The sequence below is a fragment of the Lissotriton vulgaris genome, chromosome 3_1 (assembly GCF_964263255.1).
Source record: "Lissotriton vulgaris chromosome 3_1, aLisVul1.2, whole genome shotgun sequence".
Lineage (NCBI taxonomy): Eukaryota > Metazoa > Chordata > Amphibia > Caudata > Salamandridae > Lissotriton > Lissotriton vulgaris.
In genome coordinates this window covers 1,357,897,707-1,357,922,336 of record NC_141689.1, presented here as the reverse complement: position 1 = coordinate 1,357,922,336, position 24,630 = coordinate 1,357,897,707, and the positions used below count along the sequence as shown (strand labels likewise).

The 24,630-nt window shown below is 45.6% G+C and overlaps 1 protein-coding gene across 1 annotated transcript in view; it reads left to right on the top strand.

The window, feature by feature from the left end:
* Positions 1-24,630, top strand: part of CHRNB3 (cholinergic receptor nicotinic beta 3 subunit) — a 448,118-nt gene that overhangs the window by 94,516 nt on the left and 328,972 nt on the right. The window contains exon 3 of the mRNA XM_086963701.1: positions 1,834-1,878. Coding sequence (XP_086819827.1) covers positions 1,834-1,878 — 45 coding nt within the window. The remainder of the gene's footprint in view (positions 1-1,833; positions 1,879-24,630) is intronic.

The window sequence follows — 24,630 nt, the reverse complement described above, 5'->3', positions numbered from 1 at the left end:
GTATCTATTCTAAGGTAATGAATCTAATACTAACCTGTTTCTTTCAGATGCACAAGTTACTTACCTTCAGGTAACGATATATCTGTAAGAAACAGTAGTTAGTAATAGATTCCTTACCGCCCCATCCATCCTCCCCGTTCTGCAAACTGATATCTAGGGTTAAGGTCATCCCCTTTCAGGGCCCTAGTTTCATGGCACCAGTGTTGGTTTTTATCATGGCTCTGTGTTTCTGGCGCGGAAAAGCTGTGTATAAGAACTGACGTCAGCGCGCGAGGGCGGCATCTAAGTACTCCGGCGACGTCATCCCGGCGCCAACGACGCCGACGACGGACGCGGAGCCGCAGACGACGCCTACCGACGCGCAGGGGTACTGCTACGCAAAAGTTTCCAGATCCAGTCTGACGCCTGGGGGTATTCTAAGGTAAGGAATCTAATACTAACTACTGTTTCTTACAGATATATCGTTACCGAAGGTAAGTAACTTGTGCATCTTGGCATCTGAACCGTTTCCTCTCACAAAAGGAATTGTCGGCTAAACTAGCAATACTGCTATGACTGGTGTCGCACAAAAGGGTCTCGGATGTCCGAGCGTTGGATATTACAGCGAGAGTTTTCTCTCCTGCTTTTGAGGAGTCACCAAAACTCTGTGTGGTTCAATGCCTTAAAGCCCACCAGGAGGCTACGGAGGAAGTCCGCCCCCTCGTGCGAACGATAACTCCTGATAGCCCTTATAAAGCCGTTTAAGGCAGTCTCATCTACCACTATAGCCCGTTGGGTGCGTTGGATCATGCAAGAGGCGGGCATTAATACAAGAGTTTTTGGTGCGCATTCAGCACGGGGAGCGATGGCTTCGAAAGCCTTTAGCCTTGGCATTCGTTTAGAGGACCTTATGAGAGCAGCGGATTGGTCGTCGGATTCCACGTTTAAAAGGTTCTATTTTAAACCGCTGCTGAATGTGGCTCAGACGGTCATAGACAAGCTTTGAAGAAGCATAATCCTCACCTCTGGTCCTGACATAGAATAGAAATTTGCCTAGCCTACGAGAAGGTAAGTTTCAATTCTATTAAGGACGCAGAGGCGAGGATTATCCCTCCCTGCAAGCTCGTCGGTTGCAGTCCCGCCCCGTATGAACGTAAGTAATCTTTTTACCTGTTATGAGGGGTCATGTGATGAGACTAGGTGGTCTCTTTATGATTAAATAGGGTTTTTTGCCCTACTGATGTTTTACATGCCTATTTCATGTTGCAGTTTTGCTTGAATATGTTTTGTACGTTAATAGCTTCGTAAATGATCAGTGTTGTTTCTTTCAGGGAACGATGGTTCGAAACAGGATGCGTGAGTAGGGCAGAGTTCCTCCAGCGAAGAAAGAGGAAGTGCAGGAAGTGACACAAAGGTTTTTTGGATAAGGGCCATGAACACTGTGGAAGGACTCCCTAGAGACTGTTTTTCTTTACTTTACCCTAGTCTTATGGGAAATGTAGTTTATTATACATGGTTGTGATAAAGCTGCTGTTTGAAAGGTTGTTGTTAAAGCGAAGAAAAATGAGCATAATCCTCGCCTCTGCGTCCCTAATAGAATTGAAACTTACCTTCTCGAAGGCTAGGCAAATTTCTATTCCATCGGTGTCGGTAATTTTGCTACCGGTCCTATCGGAAATAAGAGGCACTCTTAAAATCGGACAACAGTAAGTAGCATGAACTGTTGAGTTGGCCTCTAACTGATTCCCAGCTTAATTCAAATTTAAAGTGTTTTTTGGAATAACAATACAGAGATGCAATTTTAGGGTTGTGACTGTATACACCATTAATTAGGTTGCTTTTATATTTTCTTAGGATGAAAAAAAGCAATTAATGACGACCAACGTGTGGCTGAGACAGGTAAGATTTTAAAAACCAAGCCTTGAGTGTACTAAAACATGAACATTCATTTTAATATATGTTTTCATTTGTTACAGGCACAGCTTTATGGGCACTTTTGTGGTTTGCACGTTACTAACGTATTTTTGTTCTGTGGATTATTTTGAGTTGTATTTGTTCGTGTGTAACCAGTCACTTAACTAACGAAAATATTCAAACAAAACATTTTAAAGTATATTTCCGAGGTCCGTATTCTGACATACCTCTGGTCACTCTGACATCTCTGTGGTACTATATATAACCTTGAGAAACCTTTGTGTGGACACAGTAGCTTACTACAAACTGAGTGCCCCCCTGAAAAATACAGTGGGGTTTCCATGGGAGATGACAACGGCGATTGGCACACTGCACATAAAAATATCTTTGTCCCCGAGAGGGCTGTTGGAGGCCCCAGTAGAGGGAGACTGTCCTGGAACAGCATCAAATGAGAGAGCCAGGGCTGTTTCACAAAACCATAAAACCTGTAGCAGCCACAAGAACTGTTTTCACCACACCACATAAAGTTAATTGGAAAACACCAGAAGGCACTATTTTGTTTAACATATTTTATTATTTTAATATTACAAAGCAACAATACTGATTGTGCAATACAGGGAGTACCTCATTGCTGCACAAGTACAAGTACAGACCTGCCTACTCACCCAGTGCCACTGTGTGTCATTCTATATTGGATCCCTTCACACGGTCACACGGTGAGTCGAAATCACACGGCGGCAGTCAATGTGAGCTGGAAACCGCTGCATACTATGGTCTTCCAGCTGGTCTTTGAAGGCTGTAAGCCATTAAGGAGTGTGAAAACACCCCAGGACATAGGCGACAGCCACAGCAACCGTTTATTTCTGCTTTGGGCAGGGACTTGGTCCCACCCCCTCCTCACACAGTCAAATCTATTTGTAAGTTGGCCGGCATGCAACTGAAGGTATGTAGATGTTAAACAATATATATAAAACAACAGGGGCCGTATTATACAATGGGGCACATTTTCCTTGTTTTCACCAGGCAAGGAGACTGTGCTGTGTAAGATTGAATGCGATGCCCCAAGGGCAGCCGCAAACTCATACTGCCCTGGGGCAGCTCATTCTAGTGAAATATGGAGCGGCGTTGAAGCAGCTGCTTCGTGTTTTACTGTACAGGTGACAACCCCCCTGCACATTTAAGAGGGGTGAGAGATCCCCTTGCAGGCTGGTGCAGTGAGACTGCACCCGTCTGCAAGCAAGGGGATGTCTAGGACGCCCTTCAACCCCTGCAGAGGGCTGCCTTCTGGGGGGGAGGGGTGGGGGGCACTGACAGTGCGCCACCTTTTAGGTGGTGCACTTTCAGTGTGCCTCCTGACAGCTTCTTTAATTTTCCACGCGTGTCTATAATATGGCGCTGGCACAGAGGCAAAGAAATTCCCATATGTGCATGGGGCCACACCCAAATGAAAATGAGGGAATGCCCATGCGCATTAAAGAAGAGGGCCGCACATGCGTCTGCGGCCCCTTCTGCAAAACCAAAGTGCCCCGGTGGCGCAGAACGTGGGCTCAAACACCTGTTGTGCCCCCTAGGTTACTTGTATATTACGGACCCAGAGTGGTGAACATTGCGAGCCGACAGTGCAAGGAAAAAAGCCTCTGCCTCTTTATGTACTTTGCGTAAGCTGCTCCAGGCCATTGGAATGCAGCGTTTGGCCAACAGGATCAGCAGGTCTGCAAATGTGAATCTGGGTTACACTGCCGAGGGCCTACGAAACATGCCCAACTGACCTCCATTCAAAAATGGGACACTGCAGCCTTCCACAAAATCCCATGGTCTTGATGGACTGTCCAGCCAATCAATGGGAAAGAAAGTAAATACCATGGGCCTCATTTATGAGGCCCCTTGCGCCATCGGAACTTCACTTTTCATGAAGTTCCGTGGCGCAGAAGCCTGCGTGGTATTTATCAGGCAGCAGTACGCCAGTTTTTGTGGCGTACTGCTGCCTGATAAATATCAGTCCCTTTAACGCAGTGTCCTGCGTTAAAGGGGCGTGCAATGGGTGTTGCTGGGGGCGTTCCCAGCAACATCCATGGCCTTTTGACACTGCCCCAGATTTACGAGAAATCGTAACTCTGAGGCAGTGCCAAAAGCTTACGCCTCCCCAGGGGAGGCGTAAGGGAGGCGCAACAGGGAGAAATGTCTTTATTTCTCCTCGTATTTCCTTTTTAGGTTTTGCCTGGCGAAAAGATGCGCTCTGCGCATCTTTTTCGCGCAGGCGAAAACCTAATGAGAACTGTAGTGTGGGTTTGGGTCGGCCCTCGTCATTTATTGGCTGGCTCCATAAATGGAGCCTAGCCATTGGACGAGGGGCCTGTCCGTCAATGCCGGACCAGATTCGGGGGCGTTCCCGAGATTCTTTGGCTTTTGCCGACGTCACGCGACGTCAGCCGAAAGCCGGGAACGCCCCCGAATCTGGTCCGGCATTGCCGGCACCTCCCTTGCTGCTCGGGACGGGTCTCCTTATTATGCCCAGGTCTGGAGGTGAGTGACCTTCCCCCTCCCTCCCTTCCTCCCCCTCCCTCCCTCCCTTACTGCTCGATCCCCGCCCGGGGGTTTCTTCAGCCGGCCGGCCAATCCTAGCGCGGCCGGCCGGAAGTGCCCGCCCCCCCGCCGCCCGGGGGAAGAAGGAAGACGGCGGCCCAGAAGAAGTATGGCGGCCCACGCGGGGCTCCCGTGGCCTGCCTGGAGGGAGCCCCGGAAGAAGCGGAGGACGTTGCCGGTCTCCCATGCTGAAGAGGGAGACCGGAGAAGTCAACAGATTGCCGCCGTCGCAAGGAGCCCCCCGGCGGCGGGGGGGGGGGCGGACCGGAGAGCGCGGTGAGCACAGAGCAGGCAGAGCGGGGCAGTGTTGCTGAAGATTGCACGCGCTCGTGCTGCATGACGCACCCATGAGCAAGAGAGCATGGATGGGCAGACAGCAGACAGTAGTGGTTGCATTTATGGGCTCTGCAGTACTACTTCCAGTTCTCATACATTCTTTCATGATCCAAGGCAATATGTTAATGCACATCCGCGTTTGCCAGTCCCCGTTTAGTGCACTTCTGGAAACCTCGCTCACCTTATCCAATATCTCCTCATAGGCTGAACTTCTAATCTCCTACTAACCAGGCACACCGATAGGGTGTCTGAATCCCGGTGCGAATTAAAGCGCTTCGTGGATTCGTCGGAGTTATGAAGCGCTGTGAGGACGCTGCAGAATAGTATACAGGGTCAAAGGCACATATTCTATATGGCGAAAGAAGAACCTGCTGGTTGGAGATCTGCAGGTAATCCACACTTCTGTGGTGCGTCTGGAGTACTTGTGGGTGACCCTGAAAAACGGGTTCTGCTTTGGAGTGTGTGGCCGTTCCCGACCCCCCTCCCGCTCTCCGTGCCTTTCCGCCCCCCCCTCCCTCCGTTTACCTCGTGTCATATTCACAGAATACTCCGACATCACAGTCACCGAAACAATAAGGGCTTTCCTTTCATGGATGCCTGACTGAGTCCCCTCTCATTCACCACGGATTGGACACACACAGCAGGCCGGGGACCCCCCATTTGCCAAGATTGAAAATAAAAACTGTTTACTCAGCACCGCTGGGGGCTAGGAGGCAACCAACGTGGCGGGGAGCCCCAGCCAAGCAATCACTTTTTGCTGTAGGAAATGCTTTTCTATGTACTTTAAAACTTCTGTTCGCATTGGGAACCTAGAATGTGCAAGTGAAAGTGTTGGCTCTGTTCCAACCTTCGCCCTTGGTCTGATCGTTTTTTGCCGTACTGCAAACACCTCTGGCGTAGATCACGCTACCTTTTGGACGGCAATATGCACCTGTGTCATGCCCCAGAGTGATTGTGTTTGGTTGTCCGTATGGGATATCCCAAAATCCTGATACTAGTAGCAATAATGGAGCTGCCTCTTGTTGTGTGGACCAGAATGAACAGTGCGCATCCAGAATCCAAGTTGTTGCCATGGCCGGGAGTGTGCGGCACGTCCTTGTCAAATTCCTGCCTTGACCCCGATGCTTGGCTGTCCTCGCGTACACCCTTCTGTGGAGTGCGCGGACACAGTGCCATTGTTAGCGGCCTGGAGAGGGCCCTATGGGCGGCGCAGGGCTCTTGCTTCTGCTGCATTCCACTCAAGAGATCCTTATCACCTACTGAACGCAGCGCTTCAAAGACTCTCGCAGAATAGTTGGCGTTGTAGCTCCCACCTCCGCCACTCCTATCATGTTTAATATGTTAAGGTGCCCATGAATTCAAGATAGTGTTAAATGAGTTACATCTCGCATTTTCTAAGAGGAAGATACATCGTTGCAAGTTCCATAAAGCACTGCCTGGATTAACTCGGATACGAGTGATACGCTCATTCTCCTCGTGTGATGTAGGTCAATGTCCTCTCTCTTTTGGTCTTCCTGTCTTTGAGATCACTGAACTAAAAATTCACTTGCTGTTCTCCACAATCTAAGGGAAGGCAGGGCACTCCGTTCTTATATTAGTATCATGGGCTTCCCAGGAGTTAACTAACTATACGAGCAGTTCTTTGTCCATCTTTGTGTATTTGCTGCTGTATGTGTATTCTGTTGAAGTGTCTCTATGTGCCTGTCCTTTTATTTGTATGACTGTCGGAATGTGTCTCTATGTGCCAGTTTGTGGATTGTGCCTGCTTGATTTTATATTTCTGTGTCCGTTTGTTGGCGTTTCTCTGTGCCTGTCTTTCCTTGACTTTGTGCCTTTCCCCAGTGTGTGTCTGCCTCTTCGTGTTTTTGTGTGCCTGTCCGATCGCGTGCCTCTGTGCCGTTTTCTGTCGGTACCTGACATGAAGTATTTCCCTGAGCCCAAGGTTGTGCTTGGCGATGTGCGGGTTGGCCTGTTGTCCGTTTACCAGGATACTTATTTTACCTATCTTATAATGTGCGCAAGAATTTATGTATATATTGTGTGCGGCAATTTTGGGTCTATCGTGTGAACGAGTTGTGGTGTACTCGGGTCTACTGATCTTGTTTGTCGCTTCTTGTCTGGCTACATGTGTCATTTAATTTCTTCATATATTCTTGCGAGCATGTTGGGCTGCATTGTTCCTTATGCTGTGTGCACAAACCATGCTTCCAGGTGTTTGTGAGGTTGTCTTTCTGTCTGAGTGTAACTGACTCTGTTGTGGACTGTGGTATGCATGCGAGTCTGTCTCTGTATTAGTTGAAGCTTGTTGTTTTAGATTTTGATTCCTGAATGCGACACAAGTACACGGATCTCAGCGGGCTGAGTTCTGAGATTTCCCAGTTGATAACTAGTGATTGTGGAACGGTGAAACCAGCTATTACCAGCGAGTTTGGGTGAACTGTTTGGTAAGTAGCGCTCAGGACTTGAGGGATACCCGGGGAAAATGAAATAATGATTACCCCTTTAGGGAACCTGGGTTTGCCATCCTGGCTTTGACGAATGTGCGGTTCTGATTCGAGGCACATGTTTGTTTTTATCTGTCCCTCTTACAGAATTTGTCCCCATGTGACTCTCCTTCATGAGTTTGACAACTCACCGTTGCCTTTGAGTCATGCCCTAAACCCAGGAAGCTGATACAGTGAGTGCAGATAGTGCTTACTCTGTGAGAAGAGGTGCCGAGCCTCTGAATACTGTTTTTGAGAACCGAAGGGCTAGTTGGGGTTATGTGCCTTAGCTCCTGACATCTTCCTTAACCTGGTTCACGTTGTTGTATGTGATCCCCTGTCACATAATTCGTTGCTCCACTGTCACATAATTCTTTGCTCCCCTGTGATGCTGTGTGTGTGTGTGATGCTGTGTGTGTGATGCTGTGTGTGTGATGCTGTGTGTGTGATGCTGTGTGTGTGTGTGTGATGCTGTGTGTGTGTGTGTGATGCTGTGTGTGTGTGTGTGATGATGTGTGTGTGTGTGATGCTGTGTGTGTGTGTTGCTGTGTGTGTGTGTGTGTGTGATGCTGTGTGTGTGTGATGCTATGTGTGTGTGTTGCTGTGTGTGTGTGTTGCTGTGTGTGTGTGTTGCTGTGTGTGTGTGTGATGCTGTGTGTGTGTGTGATGCTGTGTGTGTGTGATGCTGTGTGTGTGTGATGCTGTGTGTGTGTGATGCTGTGTGTGTGTGATGCTGTGTGTGTGTGATGCTGTGTGTGTGAGATGCTGTGTGTGTGATGCTGTGTGTGTGATGCTGTGTGTGATGCTGTGTGTGTGTTATGCTGTGTGTGATGCTGTGTGTGTGTGTGTGATGCTGTGTGTGTGTGTGTGATGCGGTGTGTGTGTGTGTGTGATGCGGTGTGTGTGTGTGTGTGTGGTGCTGTGTGTGTGTGTGTGATGCTGTGTGTGTGTGTGATGCTGTGTGTGTGTGTGATGCTGTGTGTGTGTGTGATGCTGTGTGTGTGTGTGTGTGATGCTGTTTGTGTGTAGGGCTGTGTGTGTGTAGGGCTGTGTGTGTGTGGGGGTGGGCTCTGTGTGTGGCTCTGTGTGCGTGTGGCTGTGTGTGTGTGTGGGGGTGTGGGTGCAAATGCAATAGGTCTCGCATTTGCAAAAGATTAAGCTATTGGCATTGTAAATGACCATGCCATTTATTTATCTGTTTTCAAAACTAACACATAAATAAACAATTTGTCATTTAAAGTGCCAATAGCTCTAACTTTGTCAAAGGCAAAACCGTTGCATTGTACTTGGTATCGAATCCAACAGCGGCCATGATGCTATGGAAAGAAAGGACAAAGCATATTGACCCACTGTTGACACTATGGAAAGAATGGAGGAAGTATCAAAGAAAGACAGGTGGAGCATAAGAACCGAGCTAGGGGATGCTCATCCATGAAAAAGGAGACTGCTGTTCTTTCCATGCCCTCAGAAAGTTCTCTTTAGGCCACAGCCCCCTAGATTTGAAATGGCTTGCTACCTACCATTTTCAGAACAAAGAAAGGGGTGTGGCAGTTATTTTGATGAGGAGAAAAGATAATGGGCCAGAAGGTGTGTGTGTGGGGGGGCTCTGTGTGGGTGTGTGTGGGGGGCTTTGTGTGGCTGTGTGTGGGGGGGCTCTGTGTGGGTGTGTGTGTGTGGGGGGGTTTGTGTGTGTTGGGGGGGCTCTCTGTGGGTGTTGGTGTGTGTCATTTGCGAGAGATAAAGCTAGTGGCATTGTAAATGACAATGCCATTTATTTATGTTAAAAAAAAACATAAATAAAAATAATGTCAAGAGCAATGCCAATCGCTCTAACTTTAACAAAGGCAAAACCATTGCATTGTAAATGCTTGTTCTATGTGTGCTGCATTCTACAGCACACATAGAAAGAGGAAAAGCCTCTTGTGATTATTTTTGTACAGAAAGGTTTCCCTTCCTGTACAAAAATAATCTTCCCCGCAACGCAGGCACCCTTGCACCATTGTGCAAGGCTACCTGCGCTGGCGCAGGCAGCCCATTGTGCGCCGGCGCAGGGGAAAAGGACAGGAATGCGCCGTATCTTATAGATACGGCGCATTACTGCCCTTTTCTTTTGCCGTAGGGAAGCGCAGCAGGAAGGCCTTCTGCGCTTCCCTACGGCAAAAAGTCATAAATGAGGCCCTATGAAAGCAAACATCAAGTGGTAAATCCTACACATGTTTCATGACTTTCACTGGGAGACAGTTTCTTATTATTCTGTGCTTTCACTATGTATCGATGTATTTATTGCGTTGTTGGTGCTTAAATGTATGGCTGGTGATTATGTTTTTACATTTGTTGTAATTAAGGTTATTTTATTAGATGTATAAAATCGCCCTCATTTAGCGTTCTAGACAAATCTTTTTCCTGCTAGTCTACTTCTGTCTGAGTTGTTTCATCATACAGGTTAATGCTACAGAATAGCAGCCAATGTTGTCATAGAATTTTGTATTAAGAAGGCTGTTTGACGTTTAATGAATCAGTCCAGGAGAGGTATTTGATTATGGCGATTTAATCCTTTGGTATGAGACTCTCTAAAATGTTTCGGAAATTACAGAATTTTAACAGATAAGTTCAGAAAAATGTACACGTTCATAAGGGTTTTAATATTATTTATTTTAGAGTTTTCTCCTCAGCAGAGTAAAATCATACTGTCTCTCTGAACCTGTTATTATTGCACTTTTTAAAGTATTCGTGGCATGAGGTTTTACTCTGCAAAATACATAACAACTCAAGATGACTGGGTTTAACCCAGTGTCAAATTTCAGATAATACTTTATTTCGGCAGTGAGACACAGCCATAAAACTACATTACAAACATAAATAGCATTGTTGAAAATACATCTCATGATAACCTCAATAAGACAAATCTAAAAGCAACACATAAAATAAAAAAAAACAAAGAGTCCCCCTCAAGCAAGTTAATAAGAAAAGAACATCCTGGCATGGGCACAATGCCCCATGGTCATCACATGAACAGATCAAACTGGCAGGACCAGGCTGTCAACATAACATTTGTTTTCTCCTGGCAATAGCACCCTTTAAAAAGGAACAAATAGAGATGCAAAGTGTTGGAGAGTTTAACCCTTGCAAGTAGAGGAAGGGCTTGGCTCATCTTCTAAAACCGTAAGCTCGGATTAGAGGTATTAAATAACCTTTTGGAGAATACCAAATAGAATTCACAAAAAAAGGTAAAATGAAGCAAATTCTGGGGCAAATACTCGTCACAAGGACAGATTAAAATCTTATTGGGGTCGAACTGGCTCACAGGAAAGCTAAAATGCCATCTTATAATACCGAATCTAACCTGGTTCAAAGAACTCTGTCCCAGGTGGCATCCACTTAAGACAGGATGGTTCATATTGGGAGTGGTCTACAGAGGCCCATACTCCCTTACTGAGGTTTTGGCTAGCTCCTCCGCCTCTCTAAGCCTTATTTTCCTGATATGAAATGTGTTTAATGTTAGCCTTGATAATAGCAGAGGGAGAAGAAAAAAGTTCTGGTAACCCCAGGACAGACTATTCCTGCTTAATATAATGTAACCAGGATATATGGCCAGGCCTCTTTCGCAGGCGAGACAATCAGAACTCACCTTCCTATTAAAACCTGCAGGCAAATTCGTCCATATAGTACACCATAACACAAGGAGGGAAGTTTAACACTGTCTTCAACATATTCAACCCCCGACTCCGGGTGGACAATGTAAGAGGCACAAGCTGGGGGTATGCCTAAGATACATCGCAAGATCCTATTCTCTTCTGTCTTAAGGGCGGTAGTGTTAGAAAATCCCCAGATACCAGCCCCATAGGTGAGAATAGGTAGACATTTGCTTGTAAAGACCTCCAGAAGGGGAGCCACAGGTCTTGTACCAATGTGTGAGGCTAAGTTGTAAAGATAGCCTGCAGCGGTGGAAAACCTTAGTGAGGTTTTATATCTACAGGGGCCCCAACTACCCCTAGCATCAAAAACCATACCCAAATAGGAAAAGTCCTGTGTAGGAGAAACAGGGTGGCCCTGTAGAAACATACCCTTCATCCTCATGGATTTGGGTCGCAAAATATGGTGAAAGTTTTAGAGTGATTTGTGGCTAGCCCCAAAGATTCCATGAAGTTAACAAATGCCTGGAAAAGGGTATTGAGGCTCTTATGTGTTCTTTAAAGTAAAACAGCATCATCTGCATAGAGTAACACGAGCTTTTTTCTTACCCACTTATGGTACATCTGCATTACAGGTAAATAACACATCCTTTAGGCCATTGATGTACAATAAGAATAGTATAGGGGGCAATACACAGACACATCCTTGGTGTTCACCCTTCTCCAGCGGAAAGCTGCTAGTGCATTCCCCAGCAGGGCAAAATCTCACAGATCCTGTAAGATGGAAATGCAGGGCCACAAAAACTGAACAAGCCATGAATCGACTCCCATACCTTCCAGCAAGGTCTCCAGGTTAGATCTTAACACGCTGTTGAACGCGCTCGACAGTTCCATGAAGGCTAGGAAAAGGGAGCCCTGCTTTGCGATGGTATATTTGCTAAAAAGCAAATGCTAATTTAAGCATTTCTCCACAGAGCTGAGCCCCTCCTAGAGCCATATTGCTCTTCCGACAGCATATTCATCTCCCTAACCCAGGACATCAAACGCTCCTACACCACACTCACTGCAGTTTGTACAGCAGAGTCCAACAGGGAGATCGGGTGATAATAACTAGGAGACTGCAAATCACCCTTTTGAAAGTTAGGCACAATGGTAGCAGTGTGCCACGAGTCGGGGAGGCCAGCGATAGAACAGACTTTGAAACAGTTACATAATAATGGGGGGGGGGGGGGGGGGGGGGGAAGCACTTCAAAAAGAAAGGAGGGTCTCAGGGAACATTTAGAGACCAGTGTGGATAAATTCCCCAAATATAACTTATAACCACATTAACAAATCTGCGGGTCTCCTGAGTAAAACAAGACTCAATGAAGAGGCTGCAACTCAATGGTATTGTCGACAAAGGGAGGATATAACTCAGAAAGGAGACCCTTTACTGAGGAAAATCCTTTAGAAAGGACGGATTCCCATCACTCACGGAGTGACATGCTCCATCATCTGGGTCTCCTCCTGGCCACATGCTAGTGTAACCAAGGGCTACAACCTTCTTGCACTGAGAAGGGAGCTCATGGATGTTTTTTTAGATGTAGTGGAGAAATTCAAGAGAGATAGCTCTCTAAAATATCACAGATGTGAAGGGGCAGTTCTAAAAGGTTGATGGGCTCAGTGCATGAAAAGTGAGAGTGAGATAAAAAATGGATTGCAAGAGTAAAATATGTTTACTGAGTATCTCTTGATACCCACACTAAAAACAGTGCAAACAGTTTTAAATAATAACTGTATTGATGTAATTAATATGTCTACATGTTTCAGCCATACAGAATATTGTTCCTAGGCTTTCTTCGGTACCACAAGAACCATATATTGCTACTGCGATATGTGAAAAAATAATAAAGAAATTATATGTCTTTTATAAGGTTGGAATCAATACAACCGTATAACATGGCTTTCAGGTGTTCAAATCCTCTGTCAAACATAAGATGCAGGTTGCACCTAAAAGAATAAAAATCAATTTAAGAAACCAAAGAGAAAAAGAATATGCAGCCATATTATCATTAACTATGATGCATAGCAAATCTACATCAGTACATATCTGCAACCACAATATACAGAAAAACATCTTAATCATTAATATCACCCTTACCTGACGAGGAGAGGACTCACCTCACCTGGCGACGGCTCAGGAAAAGAGGCCCGTTCTAAGGAAGAAGATATACAGTGTATGAGACTCATCTCAAAGCTGACCACTCACTCAATCTTACAATCCTAGACCTGCTTTGTGAATAATCAAGTGTTTAAAAGAGGACTGGGGAAGAGAGGGCAAAAAAAAGTGGTTTTAGACTAGTGCATCTAAGAGTGTGCATCAATAATCAGTGACACACGATGGAAAGATCGTAATAGAAAGAACTCTCTGGCATATGGGTCATTATAGTAGTACATCGTATTTCATGAGGCTCTGCCTATTACATAGAAATAATCAGACTCTTGATTTTATATCTTGCTAGTGTATTCAATAGGCTCATAAACCGAAGGTTATGGCACGCTTATCTCCCATATCATTGAAGACGAGCCTATGTCGAGGCTATTTCTTTAGTGAGGTCAGCCGCATAAAAAGCAAATGTTTTCTATAGGCAAACTATGTGCTGCAATCCTGCTCAGTAGTGTCTAAGCGGCACGTTCTCCTATCTGTAAAAATGCGCGTATATATAAACAGTTTTGTCGAAGTTAGTCAGCCACATCAGATTAATGCTGAGCCGTCTAGCAATATCGTACGGAAAACAATCTGGATAAACGGTTATTACTATAGGGCATTAGAAGTTTGTAAGATAAGCTTGCTCAATAGTGTAACCCCTGCAAGATAATTCTGGGACTGATTTGTATATGTCGATAGGGACCCTGTCCGGCCCTGGAGCCTTACTAGATGGGGACTTCATGATAGCATCCCAGAACTCTTCCAGTGAGAAGCTAATAGTAGTTAGCAATTCTACGATTGCCTCCAGACCAATATGAGACAAGTCAGAGCTATATATGGCACTAAAATGAACCACCTAAGCCTCTCAGCTAATGTTGGTAATAACAGCATCAACACTTGAGCCCAGGAAGCCAATGTCCTTGACCACCTTCCAGAAAATTCTGGCATCCTTCAACCTGCAAGACTGTTCCAGTCTCCCAATACTCAACTTTGATATATTTTTCCCTTCTACTCAAGAACCATTTATACTCAGTTCTAATCTCTTGGATCTTCTGACTATTTCTAGGAGTCTCCTTCAAAGCCCTATACAGAGTAGAAGGGGCCTTCCTATAGAAGAGATCAAACCACCTGGACCCCAGGATATCAGGTCTAATTGCCTTCATGAGAAGATTTCTAATGGCCAGCCCTAAACGGGCAGAACAATCATCCTCATTTCCCAAACCAACCATGGGGTTTAGACAATCCAGGAGTGGATCAAGATGGTTAGCACACAAGATCAGCTTGCCTCCAGACCAAGCAAGCCCCCTTGGACCTAACTATTTGAGTTGAGGCAGGGCTGTCCCTGACCATACTTAAACCCCAACCACGAAGGATTGTGGTCGCTCAATACCGTTACAATGGTCCCACCCGCCCGAACCCTCACCATAAGGCTCCAGGATACAAAATGTAACCAATAGTTGACTCTAAATCCCTCCTTACAAAAGTGGTATTCAACAAGTAAGCAGGATTAACCTTAGCACAGGCATTAAGGAGATCAAAAGTGTTAACCATTTTTAAAAGAGCCTTAGTTTTCGGGTCCTACTGGAGGGGTACCCACCTTGGACATACTTTTTTCAAAATAACAGTTCATTTAGATTGAGGCAAGTCAGCAAGTGTATCATGAAAGTCACCACAATATGAAATCCTGAAGTTAAATAAACGAATTCAATATCCAGGCCCAAGGGAAAATCCACAATGTGTTTATATTAGTACATGTCTCCGAGCCAAAATACCCATTATAAAAATTAATAAAAACAATGTTAAGGCTATTAAGCCACTTCAAGAGGAGGGATTGGACAGCGGAGCTTCTAGTACAGATCAAACTGATTTTGCACTCCAGGGTGACTCGAGTGTATGCAATTAGACCACCCTTGGCTCTCTCAGAGGAAGAAGGAGTCGCCGGAACCACATAGCCAACAAACCCATTCAAGTTTATAGCTTCTGTGGCCCAAATCTATTGCAGCAATATCAAGTCCTAGTTAAGGCAGCCCAGTCGTCATCATCCATCTTATTGGATAACCCAGCAACGTTCTAGTAAAGTATTTTCAACTAATGAATAGAATCCCGAGGATTTTTCATAAGAGAGACATCATTAACAACATTATCAATGGGTGCAAAGCTGGAATACGTTGAAGTTGCAGGACCTCACCTCGTGCAGAGGGCATGGAGATGCGGGTAGTGGACTGGCCCGTCGAGACTCAGGCTCTGCTCTGCAAAGCCCCTGGCTGTGCCATAATCACCATCCTATGGGGGCACAAGCAGGTCTACAAGAGCCATTACCCATTCAATCCACATCTGCCATGCTTCCCAATGGCTCAAACCGATTCTGGACCTGAATATTAAAGGGATGGGGGTGGAGTTGTTTGGAACCCTGGGCATCCACCAAGCTAGCTGGTTTAAGATTTAAGGTAACCATGAACCTGTTGAAATATCCAAGGAGTAAGAGCTTAACTTTGCTGGCCTTGTACCAACCCTGTAAAAAGGCGTCAAACAGATTCCCTGCAACTTTTGAATTATGAAACGTGATGATGACAGTCTTTTGGGAGTTCCTAAAGCTGCTTCCCTTCCCAGCCCACCATTCTGGCCTTCAGAACTTCGTTAGAAAGCTTGTCTTGCACCCAGTATGGTCATGCAGCCAGTGTGTTGATTTATGGATTGAATCCACTGTTGACTCTTCAACCCCTGATGGAAGAGTTGACACATCAACAAGCATGATGACGTAGGGGCTGGCTGCAGGTGGCAGGTTCACCGTGAGGCAGAACCAGTGGCTAGCCCCAGGCTGCAGCTAGAAGTAATAGTATAATGACAGGCAGGGGGATGCTCCAATCTGGCCACCTGCACCATAAGGCTTGAAGCTGTAGCAATAGCAGATAGTGCCTCAACACCCCTACCATCACCGAGGCCAAGAGGGGAACAATCTTGCTGAAGATTCACTGTGGCAATTTAGCGGACATGGGAGTTATTCTGCTACCCTCAGCGATCTGTTTGTAAGTGAGTCTGGAGAGTTTCACCTCAATAGACTCCAGGCGGTCTAGCAGAACTTTCAATTTAATATCCGGGATAGATTCCATCATCTTATTCAGGGTATTAACCATTCCCTCGATGCTGAACACACAAGACCCAACACTGGTTTCAGGCTCGCTCCCCTTCAAGACTTCCGAGTTATGCCCTTTTTGGACTTAAGGTGAGGCGGTTTTGCTGACTTAGTAGAAGCCTTTGTTGGAGGGTGGCACTTACAGAGGGCATATCTGTGATTGTTGAGGCCTGCCTTTGAGGTGTTCACCATAGGTCTTAAAAGCACCCATGTCTGGGTGGCTGGACGGAGTAGGTTGAAGGACACGTACATCATCAAAGGTGTCACCATGTGTTGTTGGGACAAGAGAGAGCCTTCTTCCAACATTAAAAATTTCACCCACAACCTTTTCGATATAAAAATCAAGGGTGTTGGGCTTTCTCTTTGCTAATGTCTCCATTGAGCCCCACACTGCTTCCGTTTGAACGTCCTCCTTTAAACTAAGACACATGTTGGGTGGCTGAAAGTACTTAATGAGCTCCCTCCACCTTGCAATCAGTATTAGAATAACAAACTCCCAGTATGGCAATGGCGAAACAAGTTATGGGTATGTCATGACGAGGAGGAAGAATAAACTAAGAAGATGCTTACCCCCCCTAACCCTACCCCCCACCCCCAAGCTGCCGATTTTAGAGGGGTGGCGCAGGCCAGCCTTGCCAGGCGGCGAATGGACCAGTCATCTGCCACTTGTTGGCCTTTCAATAATTAATTTATTTGATAACTTTTTAATTTTTTCAGCTTTAGCAGAAAACAGGTGCTCCGAGAGTGTAAGAGATCTGCACTAGAACAGATCTGTTGTGAGCTGGTCCGACAACGGATTTACACATTGCAGACACTCATAGGTGCTCATTTCTTGAAGTGTATTGATGCGTGCACTCACTTCCATATTTGATTGATTGATTGATTGATTGATTGATTGATTGATTGAAGGGCGATTTGTGTAAGCGCTACTTTGCCCAAAGGCGTCAAGGCGCAAAAGATGGAATAAAAAGCCAGGTACTGAAGTGAAATGGAAGGGAGAGGAGACCTAAGAGTAGGCTTCAGTAAAGAGCAGGGTTTTAAGGCCCTTTCTGAAGAGCAGCAGGGAATCCTGGCCCCTGAGTTCCAGAGGGAGCTCATTCCAAAGTCTGGGGGCTAGTGAAGAGAAGGCCTTACCACCCCATCTCGCTTTGGCGACTCGGGGAATAGACAACAGATACTGACCGGAGGAGCGTAGTGCCCTGCCTGGGATATAGGTCGACACTAAGGTCCTGATGCCCTCAGCGCCAGCAACGTGAAGAGCCTTGTGGGTGATGGTCAGAATTTTAAATTTTATTCTGGCATGTACCGGGAGCCAGTGAAGGTTTCTCCTGATCCTGGTCCCTGAGGAGCATCTGGGGGCATTGACAACAAATCTTGCTACCGCGTTCTGGACGACCTGCAGGCGATGGAGTAGTTTAGTGCTCATGCCAAGGTAGAGAGCATTGCAGTAGTCCAGTCGCGAGGATAGAAGGGCAACTGCCACCTGTTTCCGGGCATCAGGGGAAAGGTAAAGGGTAAGTTTTCTTAGTATCCTTAAGACCCCGCAGCAGGTTGAGACTGTTCTACTTACTTGCTTATCAAAAGCAAGTGAGGTGTCAAATATGACTCCCAGATTACGGGCAGAAAGGGAGGGCTGGGGACAAGATCCAAGTGTCTGGGGCCACCAATCATCTGACCAGATCTCCTTATTGCCCCCGAAGATCAAGATCTCCGTTTTCTCCCCATTCAATTTAAGAAAGTTCGAGGCCATCCAACCTGCCACGGCTTCCATGCAATTTCGGAAGTTTAGGGCCGTGGTCTCGACAGAGTGGGACAGGGAGACCATAATCTGGGTGTCGTCGGCGTACGAGAGCACTTCCAGTCCAAAAGTTCTAACAAGCCTAGCAAGTGGGGCCACATAGATGTTGAACAATGTGGGGCTCAAAGCGGAGCCCTGTGGTACCCCACATTGCAAAGGCATGGCATTGGAAAGGAAGTCACCCAGTTTGGCCCTTTGCTCCCGATGGTTGAGGAAAGAAGTGAGGAGGCTGAGAGCCAGACCCTTCACCCCCGTCTCACTGAGGCGGGAGGCCAGAATGGTGGGGGACAGGGTGTCAAATGCTGCCGTAAGGTCGAATAGGATCAGAAGAGTGGTCTGACCACTATCGACCTTGGCGCGGATATTATTGACCACCACTGTAAGGGCTGACTCTGTACTGTGCGCCTTTCGAAAGCCATGCTGAGATGGATCAAGCAGGCAGGTCTTATCTAAAAAAGCGCTAAGATGGAAGTTCAAATGTGCCTCCAACATCTTAGCTGGAGCGGGAAGAAGAGAAATGGGGCGAAAGTTCTTCAGAATCCCAGGATCCAAGGAGGCCTTTTTTAAAAGAGGCTTAACGATGGCAGTCTTCCAAGGAGCTGGGAACTCACCACTGGAGATGGCTCTATTCATAACTTCCAGCAAAGGGGGAAGTAGAGTGTCCCTGCAGTTTTTTAGGATTTTAAGGGGACAGGGATCAAGAGGGGAGCCTGACTTGGTTGAGTCTAGTAATTTGTCCAGTGTCTCAGTCGAGAGAAGAGGGAAGTTGGTCAAGATATCTTTGGAAGCTGGGGGATGATCTAAGGAGGGAGAGAGAACGTGAGTAAGATTATGACTCTGGAGAGCTGTATAAATATCCGAGATTTTAGTGTGGAAAAAAGTGGCGATCTGATCACAGAGTTCTTGAGAAGGTATTATGGGGTCGGGGTGTTGGACAAGGGATAAGGTTTCTACCACCTTAAAGAGATCACCGGGGCAGGAGAGAGATGAGGTTAGCTTAGAAAAATACATTTGTTTTTCTGCTAACACCGCTGCTTTATAGCTCTTAAGGAGATTTTTATGCTTGATCCAAAGATCGGCATCAAGCTGAGCTCTCCACAGCCTTTCGTACCTCCTACACTCCTGTCTCTGAAGTCGAAGAGCTTCTGAGTACCAAGGTGCTGACGGGCTTTTCCTGGCACAGTAGTGAGATTTAAGAGGGGCTAAGGTGTCAATAGCCCGAGAAATGGTACTTGCAAGCTCACGGGCAGTGGTGTCGATATCCTGGGAGGGGGGGGTTGAAGCTGGCAATAAAAGGGCCAAGTGATTCGTTGGACAAGCCCCTATAGTTCCTCTTTAAAGCCCAACAATTCCTGTCCGTGTGGGAGGCAGAGAGGGAACCTGGGAGAAATTCCAGTGGGACTGCTGTGTGATCCGACCGGGAGAGGGGCAGAGGGGAGCCAATCTCAAGTCTGGGGTCATTAGTAAAAACCCCATCTAAGATATGGCCAGCGGAATGTGTAGGGGATAACACTTTTTGGGAAAGGTCAAGAGAGGCAAGCGCATCCAAAAGTGAGATAGTGTCAGCAGAGTTGGAATTTTCTAAATGGAAATTAAAATCTCCAAGGATAGTCAGAGAAGGCCTGTTAATGAATGGTTCAATTGCTTCAAGTAAGTTGGCGACAAATGGAGACCTAGAGCCCGGGGGTCTGTAGATAAGAATGCCAGCAAATTTTTTTGTCGGGGAAGTGTTAAGAGAAAAGAAAAGGGCCTGAAAGGATTTCTGGGGGGAAAGAAGGGGCTCTATGTGACAGGTAAAAGAATTTTTGTAGACAATGCCTATTTCACCCCCTCTGCGGTCTTCTCTATCCTGTCTCACCATGGCATAACCATCAGGGAGGGCATTGATCAGGTCGGGCCGGATGAGTCCGAGCCCCACGTTTCGGTGACAAAGACCCAGGAAGATTTTCTTTCCGAGACGAATTCTCTGAATGCGACGTTGTTACTAACCAGAGAACGAGCATTAATAAGAAAGCCCACTTCTTTAGGGGGAGGAGGGGGTTCATGTCTCACCAGCGCCCTAGAAGGCTTAGCAACGTATGCATGATTAAACGCGCTGGAAGTAGTCGAACAACTACAAGTAAAACCAGGGTACAGTTGCTCAGGAGATAGCATGTGATGACATGCTTGTCTGGGGGGCCTGAGAGATGTAAGAAAGCCCAACAGATCCCCATAGTCATCAGGAGATGTAATGGGGGGCTGAACAGCATGCCAGGCTCCTGTCGCCTCCTTGGCGCTGACGGGCGCAGACGAGCAGGACTCTGGCATGACTCTGGCATGACTCTGGCATGACTCTGGCTAGAGTCCGGCCCGTCCGCTATGCGCGTCCGCTGCGCGGAGAGGATGAACGTCCCCTTTTAAGGGCGACTAGAGCGCGTCCGCGCGCTTCAATTCCCCCAATATGGCCGCCAAAACCACGGTCGCCTCCCCGGGGCCGTGCTCTCAGCGTCAATGCTTGGCTGAGAGCGGCCCGGGCAGCGACTGGTCGGGGAAGGTCCTGGGGCAGCAAATGCAAGTGGTTACGTTGTGTAACCGAAGCTCCGCACCAATGCAGCAATATTATAAAGGCTTTCAGATCGTGCCTAAGATGAGCCTAAGTACGCTTTTCAAATCAAGCTAGGCAAGTAAAATTACTAATTAAAAAACAGGTAAAAGGCAAGAGTGCGAGAAGAGCCTCCCGGCTAGTCGCCTCAGGAGGGGGAAAAGTACATCAAGCTAATTTATTTGAGACCAGTGGATGTAATCTGTGGGCATATGTATAAGAAGGTAGTGGAGAGCGGGTTAGCTCCAAAACTGCTAACGCCGCGCTCCAGCACTTTAGAAACGCAGGGATGCGCCGCATTCATAATAATACAGTGCACACCTGCATTTCTCCTTGCGATGGCGCGAAATTCAGCTGCCTCGCACCAACGCAGGCACCCTTGCACCATAGTGCAAGGGTGCCTGCATTGAGGGAATGATTGTTTATGTGGAGAAAGGTGCCCCTTCCTCAGTATAAACAATCCAGTATGGCGATTTGTTTCTTCCATGTGTGCTGCATTGTGCAGCACACATAGAAGTTTCAAATCGTTATTTTTTAAATGATTGTTTGTGTGCAGGAAGGGACACTTTACTGCACATAAACATTCATTCATGGTAATGTGCTGTTTCTATGTGTGCTGTACAATGAAACACACATAGAAACAGCAAAAACAAAGAGAAATAAAGCATTTGTCCTCATTTTGCGATATTAAGACCAGGTTTTCCTTGGTATTAATTTTGGAGCTGCCTCCTATTTACGCCACCCTTGTAAAAAGCAGACCGCGTCAAAATCAATGGGTTTTGCGGCTTAACGCTCATCCCAACACCCATTACACCCCCTTTCACGCTAAGTGTAGTGTGAAAGGGGGCCTTATTTACAAGGCATCTTTAAGCCACGTTAAGTGGCTTAACGTCCCCTTGTAAATAAGGCGAAGGGTTTATCGCCATCGGAACCCCATTTAAAGTGACATTCCTGTGGTGATAGAGGCTTGTAAATATGCCCCCAGGTTCGTTTGGGGAAAAAAAAAACATAACTGGTCCAACAGGGTTCTCCATCCCATAAATCATAGAATATATATTTGTATCTCTTTGATAGGTGTAAAAATAATTATCCCTTCATATAGTGAAGTACGGAGGATTTGCCATTCAAGGCCAACCCTCACAATATGGTTTGACCTCAGAGTTTCCACTCTGTACCACTAAAGTCAGAGAGTCTCTGAGGTGGGAGTCAATCAATAGTTATGCGGGCTTTGATCTGTGCCCAGGCATATTTATAGAGGTCTGGCTCCAAGGTCAGGTCCTACTGCTAAATACAGAACAGGATCATTCTACATCCAATACACAATCTGTCTTGTGGAAAAAGTGAAATCGTTATATTTTCATTATAATTAAGAGTGAAATTATTTAGTCGTGGAATTACTATACTTATTTGCTATCGTTAATGTGGTTTTACAAAACCTCTTGTGTATTGTACTCAAACATCCATTACCATTCTCACTTTTCTCAATACGTGAAGTGCAAAAATAACTCTAATGTCCTGCAAATACTCTTCTTGAAATCATCTTCTCATTTTGTTGTTGTTAATATAACAGCAGTAATGTCACACATTCCTCTAAAGCACGTGTTCACTTATAAATGTTCTTATATGCCACACTTTCTTAAGAAAGTAAATAACATGGAAGTCTCCAACCAACTTTTTGCTCAGTTTATGAACAGTCTTTTATATTGATTGCTATACACAGTGATTTTAGAAAGTAGCGGAGTCCAATCATTAGATATCGTGTCCAGTAAGAGTTATCGGGCCTTTCTAAGGACTATATCCAATTTATTGAAATTCTAATATGTTTGAGATCAACCTTCATTCCTCTCTATTTCTCACATGTTTATTCTGTTGATCAATGTTTCCTTTTGCATATCATCAAGTGGTAAAACCTTTATTTGCTCCATACCTTTAGCCGCGGGCTATTTCCAAATTGGTCAGTCCATTCACTATTCATTCCTGGATTCATCATGTTGTTAGTGCTCATATTTGTCAGACACGAATATGTTTTCCAATTTTTTTGTTAGCTATGTTCTTTTATTATTTTACATAATCATTTTCATTTAGAGTTCTACATGAATCTTCTCCTTGGTATTCTACTTCTCTCAGTTGTTGCTTCATCAGCTTCATCATACAGGGTGATGTTAAAGGATAGCATCCATTATTTTCACAGAATTTTATTTCAGGAACGCTGTTTTACTTTTAGGAATGCCATCTTGGAGCGGTTTTTGGTTAAGGTGATTAAATCCTTTGATAATGGACTTCCTAAAGTATTTATAGGTCTAGCATTCAAGGCCTCTTGTATATACTTTAGTATATACTATTATGATTTCTACTGAGAGACTTTCTTTTTTTTTATTTTTCCGGCACTTGCCTCTATTTAACTTTCTTGATAGAAAAGGACTAGCAGAGGTCAGTAAAATACCAAAATCACTTTAGCATTCTCTAGATTCCAGTCCATAGAAATTGTCTTCCACGAGCACACGTAGACAATAATATTTTTTCAAATCTTGTATTTTCCGTGATATGACCACCTAAGGCCCTGATTTTATATTAAAAACAGAGCTTTGGACCATACTATTTCCCGCTGGAAGGCAATATTTCTCTCCATGTGTTCCCATACCTGGCGTGTCACGTAGTTTGGTGCTTACTTTCCCTCCATGTTAAAGAAAAGTAGATGTTTCAGCACCCAGGCTAATGTGCTGCATAGCTAAATACATTAAAGGTCCCAAAGGCGAGACGGATTGCATTGGAAATGTTTGTTGGGAAATACTTTCAGCCTGTCAGCACATAAGTTCAGACAACCGTACACATCCATGAAAGGTCTTCAGTATCTATTTCAATGTTTTCTTTCCTCAGCAGAGGACAAACATGCCTGTGGTGGGCCTGAGTCACCTGTTGGTTACTCAGTTCAAAGATCTCCTCTGTGTTCATTTTATGCTCTTCAGGACCTTGTCCTTTTGGAAGGCTGGTAAGTTCGAGTAAGCTTTGTTGAGGGTTGAAAAATGTACCTTGAGTTGTCAGATTTTCATTTTGTTTTTGAACACAGCCACGTTGCAAAGGATCCTGAGTTATAGAGTTCAAGATACAATGCATTCAAGTGATAAATGCCCAGCAACCTGACTGATCTCCCTCAATGTTTTTGCAAATATATCTGGCTTGTACTGTCATACTTGACTTATTACATCTAAAGTTGTGGCAGGAAAAAGTTCAGTAAATATGTAGGGCTGTGACTCTTCCTTGGTTTGAAGATGGTGCCGTAAAGTTTGAATTTTATTCTTTTTGCTACCAAAAGACTGTAGTGAGGGTTGAGCCTCGTTTGTGCACATTGCTATGTTAGCAAAGGCTTATTAGAAGTTTAAACGCCATTTTACCTTTTTGCTGCTTTTGCACACAACACTGCTTTTAGCTGTTATTTGAAGTTAGGCTGCATGAATTATCTCACATGAGAAGGGCTTGTTTTGCAGCATCCCTAGACTTACATCGCGTCCCTAGTCTGCACAGTGAGTGCTAAAGCCTCCAAGGTTATCATAACAATGTAGCTGTTGTTTGGGCTGATCGGCTCATGTTTTAGCCATAACATACATGCAGCTGCGAGCCAACGGAGATTCTGGCGCCTTTAATATGTGTATATCCCAATATCTGTGGGGGTGGGTGGTGTGTGTGTAACTCACTGCATGGATGTGTGAGTAGGTAATTCACTGGGTGTTTGGGTTCAAGAGTTTGTCTGTGACGGTGAGGGGCTGTATGGGTGGGTGAGTGTATGTATGGCTGTGTTGGTGAGTGAATGGATGTCTCAGTGGTACATGTGTGAGTAACTACATAGGTGAAAGGCAGTACATGTGAGTGTTGGAGTATATAAATGACTATTTGTGAGATTGAGTGATTGTGAGAGTGGATGAGTGTGTGCTTGTGTCACTGATTGTATAAGAGAGTTGTAAGTATGTGTTAGTATCTGTGTGAATAAGTGAGTATATGTGTATGT